The sequence below is a fragment of the Triturus cristatus genome, chromosome 4_2, assembly GCF_964204655.1.
Source record: "Triturus cristatus chromosome 4_2, aTriCri1.1, whole genome shotgun sequence".
In the NCBI taxonomy this organism is placed as follows: domain Eukaryota; kingdom Metazoa; phylum Chordata; class Amphibia; order Caudata; family Salamandridae; genus Triturus; species Triturus cristatus.
The window spans coordinates 144,502,793-144,515,940 of NC_140586.1; the positions used below are offsets into that span (position 1 = coordinate 144,502,793).

The 13,148-nt window shown below is 45.2% G+C and overlaps 1 protein-coding gene across 1 annotated transcript; it reads left to right on the plus strand.

The window, feature by feature from the left end:
• Window positions 1-705: 705 nt before the first annotated feature.
• Window positions 706-11,336, plus strand: LOC146833190 (keratin, type II cytoskeletal cochleal-like). Its single transcript, XM_085600847.1, has 9 exons — window positions 706-1,416; window positions 2,142-2,359; window positions 2,880-2,940; window positions 4,029-4,124; window positions 5,495-5,659; window positions 8,171-8,296; window positions 9,111-9,331; window positions 10,168-10,202; window positions 10,305-11,336. The coding sequence occupies exons 1-9, from the start codon at window positions 814-816 to the stop codon at window positions 10,652-10,654; spliced, it is 1,875 nt and encodes a 624-aa protein (XP_085456973.1). The 5' UTR covers window positions 706-813; the 3' UTR covers window positions 10,655-11,336.
• Window positions 11,337-13,148: the final 1,812 nt, after the last annotated feature.

Consider the following 13,148-nt stretch of genomic DNA (forward strand, 5'->3'; position numbering starts at 1 on the left):
CACAACAGTAATAGTGATATCGGTGATCAAACAGCCTGATCGGGTACAGTGACAGCCCATAGTCATCAAATTACGAACACTACAGTCCATTACCAATACAATCCCCAGCTTAAGAAGTTAGCCTGAACGAGAACAGTTCCTACACCAGACTATGAGAAACTCACGGTTCTTTGCCAATCTTTCTTTCGAGTTGAAAATTGATGCTTGTTCCTGGAGATTTCTCTGAAACATCAATAAAGGGCATCTCTGGCAGCTACTTAGGAACCGCTGGCGAAACAGAGGTGGAGTGTGGTTTTCTGAAGCAGAGAGATTTAACTACTTATGTTGTTGGGAGAGAAAAACACGATAGAACTGCATCTACGGGTGTAGGACATGTATCTTGCATCAGACGCAGCTGATAAAAACTATAAGATAAACACTGGCCCAGAGATGTGCATTTTCTTGCATACCTTAACTGAACCCCGCTCGCTGCAGGAATAGTAGATGCAAGTATTTCACAACGCCGAAGCCTGCAAGCAAATCCCTTTTATTAAATCTCGAACTGTGCGACAGGCGTGTTTCATTTAGCACTCCACTAAACAGGTTGTGAGGGAATGGTGGCTGCCAGGCACGCCAATGTGCCAAGCCCCTATTGATGAGTAAATTGGCTTGTTTTGCTGCCTGTGGCCCAGCCTACCTGCCAAAACATATAAAAGGAGACACCTTCTCTTAAAATCAAAGGGGCACGGCACTGTCTCCTTTCCGTTCGGCTCTCTTGTGCACTGTGACTTTTCTGATCATTCCTTGCTTCTGCTACTCTTTCAGGAAGTCACCATGAGTTACTCTCAAAATTCATTCTCTCAGTCTGGAGGAAGAGGCAAGGGTTACAGTGCTGCCTCAGTTGGAGGAGGAGGAGGCGGAGGAGGAAGAGTCAGCTTTAGCTCTTCTTCAGTATCCCAAAGCGGAGGCAGTGGTGGTTATGGGCGTACTAGTGCTGGTGGTGGCGGTGGAGGTGGTGGTGCAAGTGGTTTTGGCAGCCGAAGCCTCTATAACCTAGGGGGCACTAAAAGAATTTCCATCAGCACAAGCAGTGTTCGGGGTGGGGGTGGTTTCGCTGGAGGAGCTGGGAGCTATGGCAGTGGAGGTGGAGGTGGTGGTGGCGGTTTTGGTGCTGGAGGTGGAGGTGGAGGTGGGTTTGGCAGCGGTGGAGGTTATGGTGTTGGAGGTGGAGGTGGTTTCGGCAGCGGAGGAGGCTTTGGAGGTGCTGCTCCTGCTTTCCCAGTTTGCCCTCCTGGTGGAATCCAACAAGTGACAGTTAACCAAAGCCTTCTAACACCAATCAATGTGGACATTGACCCCAACATCTCCAAGGTGCGAAGCGAGGAAAGGGAGCAAATCAAGACGCTCAATAACAAATTTGCTTCATTCATCGACAAGGTAAGTAAAGAACCTATTTTCCTTCATTTTTATAGAGACATGTTTTAACTTGTGATTCACTAACATGTAACATTTTTACATACAGCATTAAAAATGCAAATTCATTTGCAGTCAACAGGACTAACATTACTATCAGTAATACAAAACATTATAACTGTATAAGGACTATTGTATCTTTTAAGGCTGTGTTTACTGCCGAATAAAGATTGTTGTTTATTTATTTATTATTAGTATAAGGACTGTTGACATCAAAGGCTCTCCCTAGATTTATAAATACTTCATTTTCAGAAGATGTATATGGTTGTTGCTTAGTGAACATGTTCTTGTGCCTCGATTCTGGGATGTAAGGTCTTGATAAACAGCATCATGTCTATGTCTGTATGCAATGAGGGTTTTAATAAACTGTGATAAGTCACAATATTTCCTGACCTGTTGCCACTCACAGGCTCACAGGTCCTGCCCTGTCTGTGTTGGCTTCTGTTTCTATGATGTCATTCGAAAAGCTGGAAAGTCTTCATGACTGACATATGTAGCTAGATTAAAAAAGTCAAAATTTAACAAGCAAATGTTGTTTGTGGTTTGTATGGGAGAAACTCACCACATGCCACAGTGTTCCCGATATGAATAAAAACAGGTAGTGAAAGGGATGAAATGAGAGCCCATGATGGGCAAGTGAAGCATCTACTGCCCAGAGACTTAGCTAGTGTTTGTCCTATGACTTTTAGGTCCGATTCCTGGAGCAGCAGAACCAGGTGCTCGAGACCAAGTGGAAATTTTTGCAGGAACATGGCCAAACTGGGGTCAAAAGGAACACCATTGAGCCCCTCTTCGAGATGTTCATTAATAGCCTGAGGAGGCAGTTGGATAAGCTGGTCAGTGACAGATCCCGTCTGGATAACGAGCTGCGGGGCATGCAGGACCATGTGGAGGACTACAAGAAGAAGTATGTGATGGGCATTCTGCAGGAGGAGGGGTGCTGCGCGCATGCGGGATAGGGCGAGCGTGAGACCTAGGGGGCGAGCGGTATAGGGCACTCTCCTGGGAAATCCGGATATGACGCTAGCTGAAATCAGTGTCAAGCGCCAAGTGCAGCGCTTGCAGCAGAGGTGTGCCCTGGAAAGAGAACAAGCAGGGAACGGCGTGCACAGTGCGACCCCGGTCTCATTAAGAATCAGGTGTGCATATGTGTATTGAACTTTAAAGGCATATTTAATATTCTACAAACAAGTAGGATGTTGCATCTAATTGCAGACAGGGGGTAGTTGCTTTGTAATCAGATTTCTACAGTAAATAAAAAGGTGTCAGGTTTGGGATTGTGCACATGATCGGGGTCCAGTAAAAGACGTGTTGCAGTAAATGCAACACAAGGAGTCTTGCGTTTTGGCTGAGACCTACAACTAAGCACAGTCTGCAGCGATTCTGCCATGACCTATCCATCCTTAATCCGTGTCTTACTCCCACAGATACGAAGACGAGATCAACAAGCGCACGGCAGCAGAGAACGAGTTTGTGGTGCTGAAGAAGGTCTGTGGTCTGAGAAACAATAGCAACAGGAGCTGCTATGTACATGTCCTGAGGTTGTGTTGTGATGTCATGTGCAGGGGTCCCAGAGACACAGGGGCTGCTATGTACATGTCCTGAGGTTGTGATGTCATCTGCAGGGGTCCCAGAGACACAGGGCTGCTGTGTACATGTTCTGAGGTTGTGTTGTGATGTCATGTGCAGGGGTCCCAGCGACACAGGGGCTGCTATGTACATGTCCTGAGGTTGTGTTGTGATGTCATGTGCAGGGGTCCCAGAGGCACAGGGGCTGCTATGTACATGTCCTGAGGTTGTGATATGAAGTCATGTGGAAGGGTCCCAGAGGCACAGGGCTGCTATGTACATGTCCTGAGGGTGTGTTGTGATGTTGTGTGCAGAGGTCCGAGAGGCACAGGGGCTGCTATGTACATGTCTTGAGGTTGTGATGCGATGTCATGTGCAAGGGTCCCAGATACACAGGGCTGCTGTGTACATGTTCTGAGGTTGTGATGTCATCTGCAGGGGTCCCAGAGACACAGGGCACGCTGTGTACATGTCCTGAATTTGTGTTGTGATGTCATGTGCAGGGGTCCCAGAGGCACAGGGGCTGCACTATTGATCAGGGATGCTTGGTCTCCTTGTACAGTATGCGTGAGCGAGCACTGTGTGCCCCTATCCTCCTTTAAGGGCAGGATGTGGGCAGTGTCCAGGATGAAGAACAGTGGAGAGGAGAACAGGTACCGTAGAAGGGAAAAGCAGCATTCAAAGCCATGGAGGTTTCACAACAGCTGGGGCGCCGGAACCAAAAACAGAAATGCAAATTCACAGGAAGGGGAAGGGGAGGATTAATAATGAGTCACTGGTGATAGAGAAATATGGGGACAACGAGGTCAGTATCATTGCATGAGACAGCACCTGAGCATGATGAGCATAGAGTAAGTCACCTGAGCAGAGAGGTTTGAGCGGATCTCCTGGAAGTGCATAAAGGGATGTTGCTGAAGAAGTGTAAACAGTCTGTGAAGGTCACCAAGTTGCAATCTAAGCGATCCACCATCTAGTGCACTGTTAACTTCTTGTGATTCGTTTCTCAGGATGTTGACGCTGCCTACATGAAGAAAGTGGAGCTGGAGGCTAAAGTGGATTCTCTGACTGATGAGATCGCATTCCTCAGGCATCTATACGAAATGGTGAGTACGCAGTCCCCTTCACCCTGAAGTTCACCATCAACACCCTCTTCACTTCAGAGGGAATAGTCAGAAAATGGCTTCTGTCACTGATAAATTACAAATCATTTTTACATTTTCTACCATAATTTCTTTGGATCACAGCCTGCTCCTCTGGAACTGAACATCCCCCAGTCGAAGAGGCAGAGAAACATGCAAGTCCTATATGAATACAGGTCCAATCAATAGGGGCAGTGAAATATCCAACTGCTTTAAAATTTGAGCCTCCCTAATCCAAGAAGGCAAAGAAACCTCCATATCCTGTCATAAGGCGCACCCTCAATCAGAGAGGGAAGAGTAAATTCCCGTTCCTACACAACTAAGACCCAATAAACCTAGGGCACAGGGATATGCGACCCCATTGGTGCTAACCCCCCCCCCCCCTTCCCCAGTGAAAGAGGGCAGAGGAGAAGTTATCTCCTACAACGATTAGTGCTACCTAATCAATTCGAGCAAAGTAACGTCAGGCACTCTAGATCTGAGAACCTAATCCAAGAGGGCAGAACAGCATCCAACTCCTACAGAACTGACCACTCCCTATTCAGGAAGGCAGACAAGCATCCTTCTGTACGTCTGAGCCTCTAATTTAAGATGGAGCAGAACATTAGACTGCTATAAGGCTGAGTACCCAACATCAAAGAGGGCTGTGGCCTGTCCAGTTCCTACATCACTGAGAATCCCTGAATACCAAAGACGCAGGTACATTCACCTGTTAAGGACTGAATCACACACACATTGTCAATAAACACAGAGGAACGTCTAGCTCTTGCAGCACTGATAATCCCTAATGAAGGAGGGCAAGGGAACATGGAGCACCTACAAGACTTAGATTCAACAATCAAAGATAGTAGCGGTACATCCAGCTCCTATAGAACCAATCATTTGTAATCAAAGAGGGCAAATGGACATCCAGCCACCAGCGGCCCAGAAAAGAGACATATTCATAAAATGTTCACCACAATTGCCTGGCCCTTTGTTGAATCCTTGTGTACTTACATTTAAACATACTGTGGCCCCTTGTCATCTCTCCCCTTTGACACTTTGTAGTCCTAAAAGTCTGTTGTGCATCAAGTCCATGTGTGTGTGTATCATTGTGCCTGATCACTGCTAAAGCCCCAAAAGGAAGAGGCATTTATGGCTGTACAATATGAAGGGTGTGTGTAACGAACCTCTATAAAGTCTAGAAAGGACGTAGTGACATAAGAGGTGCAGTGTCTGAGCCTTGGATAGAAGAAAACTAGAGAGTGCAAGATGAGCAGTAGCAAGGACAGCAGAAGGGGGAGAATCAAGGTGTAGCATAACATCTGCTCAGTGCTGTGCCGCTTGACTTGCAGGAACTTGCAGAGCTCCAAGGACAGATGTCAGACACGTCGGTCATCTTGTCTATGGACAATAACCGAGCCCTGGATCTGGATAGTCTCATCTCTGGTGCGAAAGCTCAGTATGAAGAAATCGCCAGGAGGAGTCAAGCTGAAGCAGAAGCTGCCTACGCCAACAAGGTATGTGACACGCAACCTGGCACTAGAGGGATAGGGTGCATCAATGAATCTAGGGAAAGATATCACCTTCTGCCTGGCACATAAGAACAATCTACGGATTCCACAATTTACAATATTGACAACATAACATGACATGGCGTGACATAACATACGGTGGTGGACGATCTTCCAAGTTTTATATGTCTTAAATAGTGGAATGAGATATTTCAGGGTTCAGCTGTCCGAGGGTTTCTTTAGAAAAGAACATAAATAGTAACTATGTCTATGAACTTAACATGTTTTTTCACAGGATTCAGTGACGTACTTCTAGTGTGTACAACATTGTTCTCCTGATTGCCCATTATTTCATACATTTACGGTAACAATATCAAATGGCCAAGCCCCAACCATAGGCGAAACTAATGCACCTTCCATTTCTGTGTGTAGTTGTTATGTGTCTGGCGGTCCCGAATGCCAAAACTCTCAAAACTCTGCTTATGTAAATTAATATGTATTATTTAATGCTGAGCCTTGAAATCCCTTTCGGTGCATTTCTTTAAAGGCAATATACTTCTGTGTATTCATTCTTTGCTATCATAAATCTCAGGGGTCTCAAAGGTTTGCTATACTGTCTTGTCCAGTAGAATGCCCTTAATTGTGGCAATATATGCCACCATGTCTTCCAACGATTGGTCCTCCACTCCATAGCCACGCTAAGTCTCCCAATTCTCAATTTCCTTACATTTTAAAGACAAACTGTTGTATCATCTTTCACCTTTCAAAGGCGAGATAAGGTTTTCAAACGCTCATCATCTTTTTACCTCCAGTGCTGCGACTGCAATGTCTTGTCTTCTGTCATGCAACGGGAGTTCTACTCCATGCCCTTGAACGGATGCCACACCTTGTCATATGACATTCATTTATACTCAAATTCTGTGTCCATTCCACTTGTTCCCATTCTTCAATGCCCTTTTTAGGTCGAGCCTAGGGCAGCGCATGCGCTGTGCTCTGGCGAGACTCTTAGTAAGAGCTTCAGAAAATGCTACCACTGTGGCCTAGAGCTTGAGTGCATGTGCGCGGGCACGCGCTTACGAGCAGAGGCGCCATATGGCTTTCCTCTCTCGTCATGGGTCAAAGGCCCTGGCTGTTCTCTCCGCCCTCTGCATTCCACAGACCTTCTCCAGCCTGCTCTTTCCCCTCTCGACCCCTCCCTTTGGACCGGGAGGAGGGAAACTGCTCCTGTTTGCAAGCCTTACCACTATTCATGCCATGGAAGTTTGTCAGTAGGGCATGAACAGTGCATTTCATTTCTTGAAAACAAGTGTCCCTGTCTCCCTTTCTACTCTGGGCTGCTCGCTCCTCTAGCCCCCACCTCTAGGCCTCAAGGTCAGAGTCTGCCAGCAACTTCACTCTGCAGCTCTTCTCTTCTCCTCCCCCCCCTTTTTTCAGAGGGGAGGGGGAAGGGAGGCTGGGTCCATTGCAAGCTTCTCAACCAGCAGCATTAGGTATGTCAAAGAAGCGGCCACCTTACCCTTAATACGTAGTGCTTACCCCCTCTGCCCCCCGCTCTGTCCTAACACTTATCATCATGTTCAAAGCTCGCCTTGCTTACCCCCTCTGCCCCCCGCTCTGTCCTAACACTTATCATCAGGTTCAAAGCTCACCGTGCTCACCCCCTCTGCCCCGCGCTCTGTCCTAACACTTATCATCAGGTTCAAAGCTCGCCGTGCTTACCCCCCTGCCCCCGCTCTGCCCTAAAACTTATCAGGTTCAAAGCTCGCCATGCTTACCCCCGTCCCCTTCTCTGTCCTAACACTTATCCTCACTTTCAAAGCTCGCCGTGCTTATCCCCCTACCCCCCGCTCTGTTCTAACACTTATCATCAGGTTCAAAGCTGACTGTACTTACCCCCCTGCCCCACGCCCTGTCCTAACACTTATCAGGTTCACAGCTCACCGTTATGCAGCACAATATCCTTGGTGCAACAACATCAACTGTTTCATGGCTAAACACTTATAAGGTCCCAAAAGCGGGACCTATTGGCTATGCCAATGCTTGTTTACTTTTTAATCCCAGTTCAATGCCGTGCCTTAGACATCAACAGTGCCATGCGTCTTTCAATGCTTTGTTACTACTTGTTGATAAATGCGCCTAGATCATTCATTACATGCTTTTTGATAGAAGTGTCCAGCTTCCAACACAGTACAGCGGTCACACTCAGCAGATTCTCCCTTTGCATTTGAGTTTCCAGGGCCAGTCTGAGAGCAGATAGGAGGCTTCCAGCCTCAAAGAGAGAAGCAAATGTCACAGTGCTGACCCAGATGTAGGCTTCTGATGCCCATACTGCCAGAGCTTGAAGAGGATCATGGGTATTCTGGAGCTACATGTTATTCCATAAGCGCAAGAAGGCTTCAGAATAGGTTGTGAGCTGAAGAAACCACACCAGAGAACATTAAGAAGCAAAATGTTATTTTTGTTAGCCAAATAAATGCTTTTATATCAGTCCTCTTTTTCCATTTCTGTCTCCATCAGTTTCAACAGCTTCAGGCAACTGCTGGCCAGCACGGGGACCATCTGAAGAGCACCAAACAAGAGATTTCTGAGCTAAACCGGGCAATACAGAGGCTGAAGTCAGAGATTGACAGTGTGAAAAAACAGGTACTTCTTGCGTAGCTATTAAAAAATGATCCATTTTTGAGTGGCCCACACAACCTTTGATGGAGATGATGCCACCCTGCACAGATTGTGCTGCATGCTCAAGCACAGGAGGGGTTTTATTGTGCAACCATTGGACCTCTTCTCAAGAAGAGAATGGTGTTCCCCGGCCACAAATGTGCAAGAGGGCTTACTTGAATATAAGTTTAAAAATACATTAGAATAGGCCCCATAACTTTGTCACGTGGCCGCAACACTTCTGAGATCTAAAGCCAATATCTTTATGGTAACACAATCGTTGTATCAGGTCAAGCTTGACTGTTTTATTAACACCTGTAGAATGGCATCAAAAGACGAGGCAGTCAAACGATTGAGCTCAATAAACAGCCAGAAATAAGTCCATTAAGAATATAAAATTAGTATTGAATATTGATAAGCAAAGACCCCTGAGAGGTGGGTAAAGAAGGATGCATTAAGGATGAATCATCAAGGGTGAGCCCTTCTAGTTACCACTACGGCGGATCAAGAGGGAAAAGCAGTAATGTTATTTACCGTGGGTAAGTGCTTTAGAGCTATTATTCAGAGAAGTTCCTCCAGTGGAGGGAAGACGAGGATATCAGATGTGCACAACCCTGGCTAATCATACACTGAATGCCCCACAGAGGAAGGATTCTCAAGAGAAGACAATGACTACACCCTATAATGAAACCTGGGTATCCAGGAATGACACCATCCAGATAGAAGTAGCAAAGGTGGTAGCAACTTAACAACATAAAAAGCCAAAGTAGGCTAACTAATATGTTCTTCTTTCTTACAGATTGCCAGTCTACAGAAAAGTATCGCTGAGGCTGAAGACCGCGGAGAGCTTGCCCTGAAGGATGCCAGGGCAAAGTTGGCAGAACTGGAAAAAGCGCTCCAGAAGGCGAAGGAGGAGATGGCGCGCCAGGCGAAGGATTACCAGGAGCTGATGAGCGTTAAGCTAGCCCTGGACATTGAAATTGCAACCTATAGTACCCTGCTGCAGGGCGAAGAACACAGGTGAGTGAATTGTCACAATGTGGAAGTGATATAATTTAATTGTATTTTGAAAAGGTTTTGCTAGTGGTCTGCTTACGAAAATCATGTTTAAAGTCGGGTAACTTTCGAAAACCACAGATATGCACCAGAAAGGCCTTATCCTAGTTCCTTTCGCATGCGATTAATTGTCAGCGCCCAGAGTTTTTCAAGCATGCACACGATTAACAGCAAGGAACCGCCAATACGAATGCATGAACATACATGTGCTTAAGTCACTAATACTCCCCGAATAAAGGGTCAGAGGATCCCTACCATTGGTGTAATCCAAGCAAACTTCTGAGAACTACAAAAGAAATTCCAGTGAGTGGCTGAACTGGGAGAGTGGACACAATATCTGGGTCAATGAAATTAAATATCAGTTAATAAATTGGAACAAAGTATGAAAAAACAGTGTTTAAGGGAATCACAGATAGGATTCTGAATAAACAGTACATTTCCTTTCCATTAAATGTACCTCTGATTTAACTCTTGTGCTTCTGGCCTAAATTCTGCACCGTACATATTGAAACTCATGCAAATATCTACTGGCCTTTGTCTGATGTAGGTGCACCCTATGATGTTGGTTTAGCCTACTGCGCCATATCTAAAAGCGTATGACAGTCCCTGTAACAAAAGCATTTAATGACACTTCCTCCGATCAATAATAACTTTACTCTGTTCTTACTATGGTGTGTATAGATGCTATGCTGTGGCCTTTGGGACATTATATAACAAAAACACACAAGCAAAAAGATGTTCATCGAAAGTCTGTGTGCTCAACCTCCTGTTCACCAATGTTGTTTTTTTTTCTCCTACAGGATGTCTGGAGAAATTCAGAATGCAGTGAGCATCTGTAAGTATCCCAACTGTTTCTGGAGCAGTGCTGCATTTTGTACATTTTGTTGTAGGATTCCAGAAATGCTCAAATGTAATTCTGATGTGCTTTTTCTTGCAGCTGTGGTCAGCAGTGGTGGAAGTTACAGCTCTGGAGGAGCAGGAGGAGGTGGAGGATTTGCCGCAGGAGGCGGTGGATATGGTGGTGGCAGCGGGTTTGGTGCGGGAGGCGGTGGAGGATATAGTGTGGGAGGCAGCAGTGGTGGGTTGAGCGGTGGTAGTGGATTTGGCTCTGTCAGTGGTGGAGGATATGGTGTGGGAGGCAGCAGTGGTGGGTTCGGCGGGGGCAGTGGATATGGCTCTGCAGGTGGGGGAAGTATTGGTGGAGTAGGTGGAGGAGGCAGAAGCAGCTCTGGGGTGGCAAATGTTCAAACAACCTCACACAGTACTTCAAGGCAAAGTAGACATTAAATGTAAAGTGCGGAATGGCTGCTCACCAACTGATTGAAATGTGCTCACTGTATTATGGCCTCACCACATACAACCCTCTCTCTCCATCCCTGCCTACCGAAAACTCAGAACACTGCCTCTAAATTCCCATTTTAAACCAGCTTAAGCAGCAAGGTGATAACATGTTTAGAACCTGACGCCATGCCTACGAGATTGAACGGCACAGTTCAGAACTATAAGTCCACCTAACAGATCCTGTCCTGCCCTGGAGAAGAAAACAAGAACTCGACTCCTGGAGCAAGACTATAGTTTACAGACAAATGGGTTATTCTGCTAGGTCTTGGTCTCCTTTGCAGAATCTCCTTCTCAGGTCGCTGTAGATGTCACTCGATGCTAGGATGGTAATCTTCACGCCCTCAGCGTAATATCTTGTCACCCAGGGTGTTTTAATGTCAGTTCTATTGAACAGGTTGTATAGCTGTTGTGTAGTGTATGCAAAAACCATATTTGTACTGTACACCACAACCTGCACCCACTCTGTGTGCACTGTCTGCCCTCGCTTGGACTGTATAATACCGTCAACTCGACATTCTTGTATTGTTATACCTGTGACCGACTCTAAACCCCTGTCTTTGTTTGGATTTCTTCTTGGGACGTTTTCTCTACCTTTGCATACATCTAATAAACTATGCATGCCACAAAATGATGTGTTATCAAGTTTATTTCTAACGTGTTGTGTTGTACGTTGCACATATCATACATTTCGAACGGGTTAAAAGGATAGCCAGTAATCATCTTCTGAGGCCATGCAGTCATTAAATTAACCAAAATAATTTCAAAGACTTTGCCAAAAATATTTTAAGGCAGAAAAAAAAAATCAATTCTTGATGAACCGTGAGATCCAGTCCTAGCCCTTGCAGGCCAAATAAATATTAATATTTTAAAATCAACCATGCCCACCATGGCAAATATTTTCCCCGCATGTGTATAGAAAACAGAGAGATCCCATTAACAGGATCAAAAGAATGAACCAATGAAATGTAGAACTTGCCTGTGCATTACGGTGTTATTGCATACCATTACAGTGTAATGAATCTACGAAGTATAACGTGTGTATTCACTGTGAGTTTGCATTATGTTGCAGTATAATAGCCCTATTAGGTATAGGCTGTCTATACATGTGCATTCCACGAGCTGAATGTAGTGAAATAATAATCAACAAGTGAACTCTACAATGTGTGTTTGTGTGTAACACTATTATTACAACATGCTGTTACAGAAAAATCAACAGTAAACTGTAGTGTGTATTGTACTCTACATTATTTTTGCCTGCTGCTGCTGCAGAATAAAGCACATACCTTACTGACCCAGAATTCCAGCCCTGATACTTAGGAGGGGGCTGATGTTTTAAGCCATTTTGTGGTGTCAAAGCCGGAAATTCTCATAATCACAGGGTTTGTGACTGCAAAATGTGTTTCTTAAATTTACTAAACCCATTTTGTGATTTCGTAAAATGTTATAGAATCACAAAATGAGTTTAGAAAGCCATAACAAATCGCTATCTGGAAGGGGCATATTGAGGGCATCCCTTCTAAACAGTGATTCAGTATGGTATGTATCAATGTTTTGTGACCGTAATCCAGTCGCAAAGCATTGAAAAGTTACTTTCTCCTGAGTTGGGTTGGAAACACATTCACAAAGGAGAAGGAGTAACATTTGTTGAGCAGTAAGCAGTGATCCAAGGGATTATGGGTAAATCTCAAACACATTACAAATATATATTGTTAAATGCAGCCAGGAATCCGTTTAGGAAAACAGGCTGCATTTACAAAAAAAGTTTACTTTATTAGAATGTGGCTACTGACATGGTAGACTGCTGTCCCCAGCAGGCCACCATCCCTGTGATGGCCGCCATTCATACTAATGAACAAAGAAGGGCCACCCAATAACTCCTTCTGAGCTTGTGCATAGTATATACTGAGGTAAATAGCCAGCAAGAGAGCAGGCGCGTACAAGTACTGGATTCACCTGGAAGGTCATTTATCAGTGACAATATGTCAAAGTAGGTAAGAAAATATTACACTTGCCATATGAGTATGATATCCACCTTATGTTAGCCTTCTTTGCACCTTGAAAACATCTACCAGCATGGAAAAGAGCAAGGACGAGAGAGGACACCTATTTCTCATTCCTTTTCCAAGTGACATTAGCCCTCATAAATAACCATTAAAGTGTCGCTTTGCCACGGGGCACAATAAATACCTGGTATAGCTCTCATAGGTCTGGGTCCCAAGCCCAGTGTCCTCAGGATCTTCCCCAAATATGACCGGCCACATGGTCAGAGGCTTTTCCTCTAGCCTGTTGAACTAATATTGCAGGACTCTGGTGTCTTCTTGATAAATCTACAAGATGCATATCTGTCTGTGACTTCTCTACTTCTAATGACCTCCACATCCCTACCGGAACCTGGCATATTCCATAACCAAATGTTATCGTGCTTGCTGGCCAACATATT

What these genes read in the sequence shown, in the direction of transcription:
- LOC146833190 (XM_085600847.1), top strand. Translation starts at nt 814, where the DNA reads ATGAGTTACTCTCAAAATTCATTCTCTCAGTCTGGAGGAAGAGGCAAG. An exon ending in AAGCTGCCTACGCCAACAAG is followed by an intron (nt 5,660 to 8,170) that starts GTATGTGACACG and finishes TGTCTCCATCAG; the next exon opens with TTTCAACAGCTTCAGGCAAC. An exon ending in CTGCAGGGCGAAGAACACAG is followed by an intron (nt 9,332 to 10,167) that starts GTGAGTGAATTG and finishes TTTCTCCTACAG; the next exon opens with GATGTCTGGAGAAATTCAGA.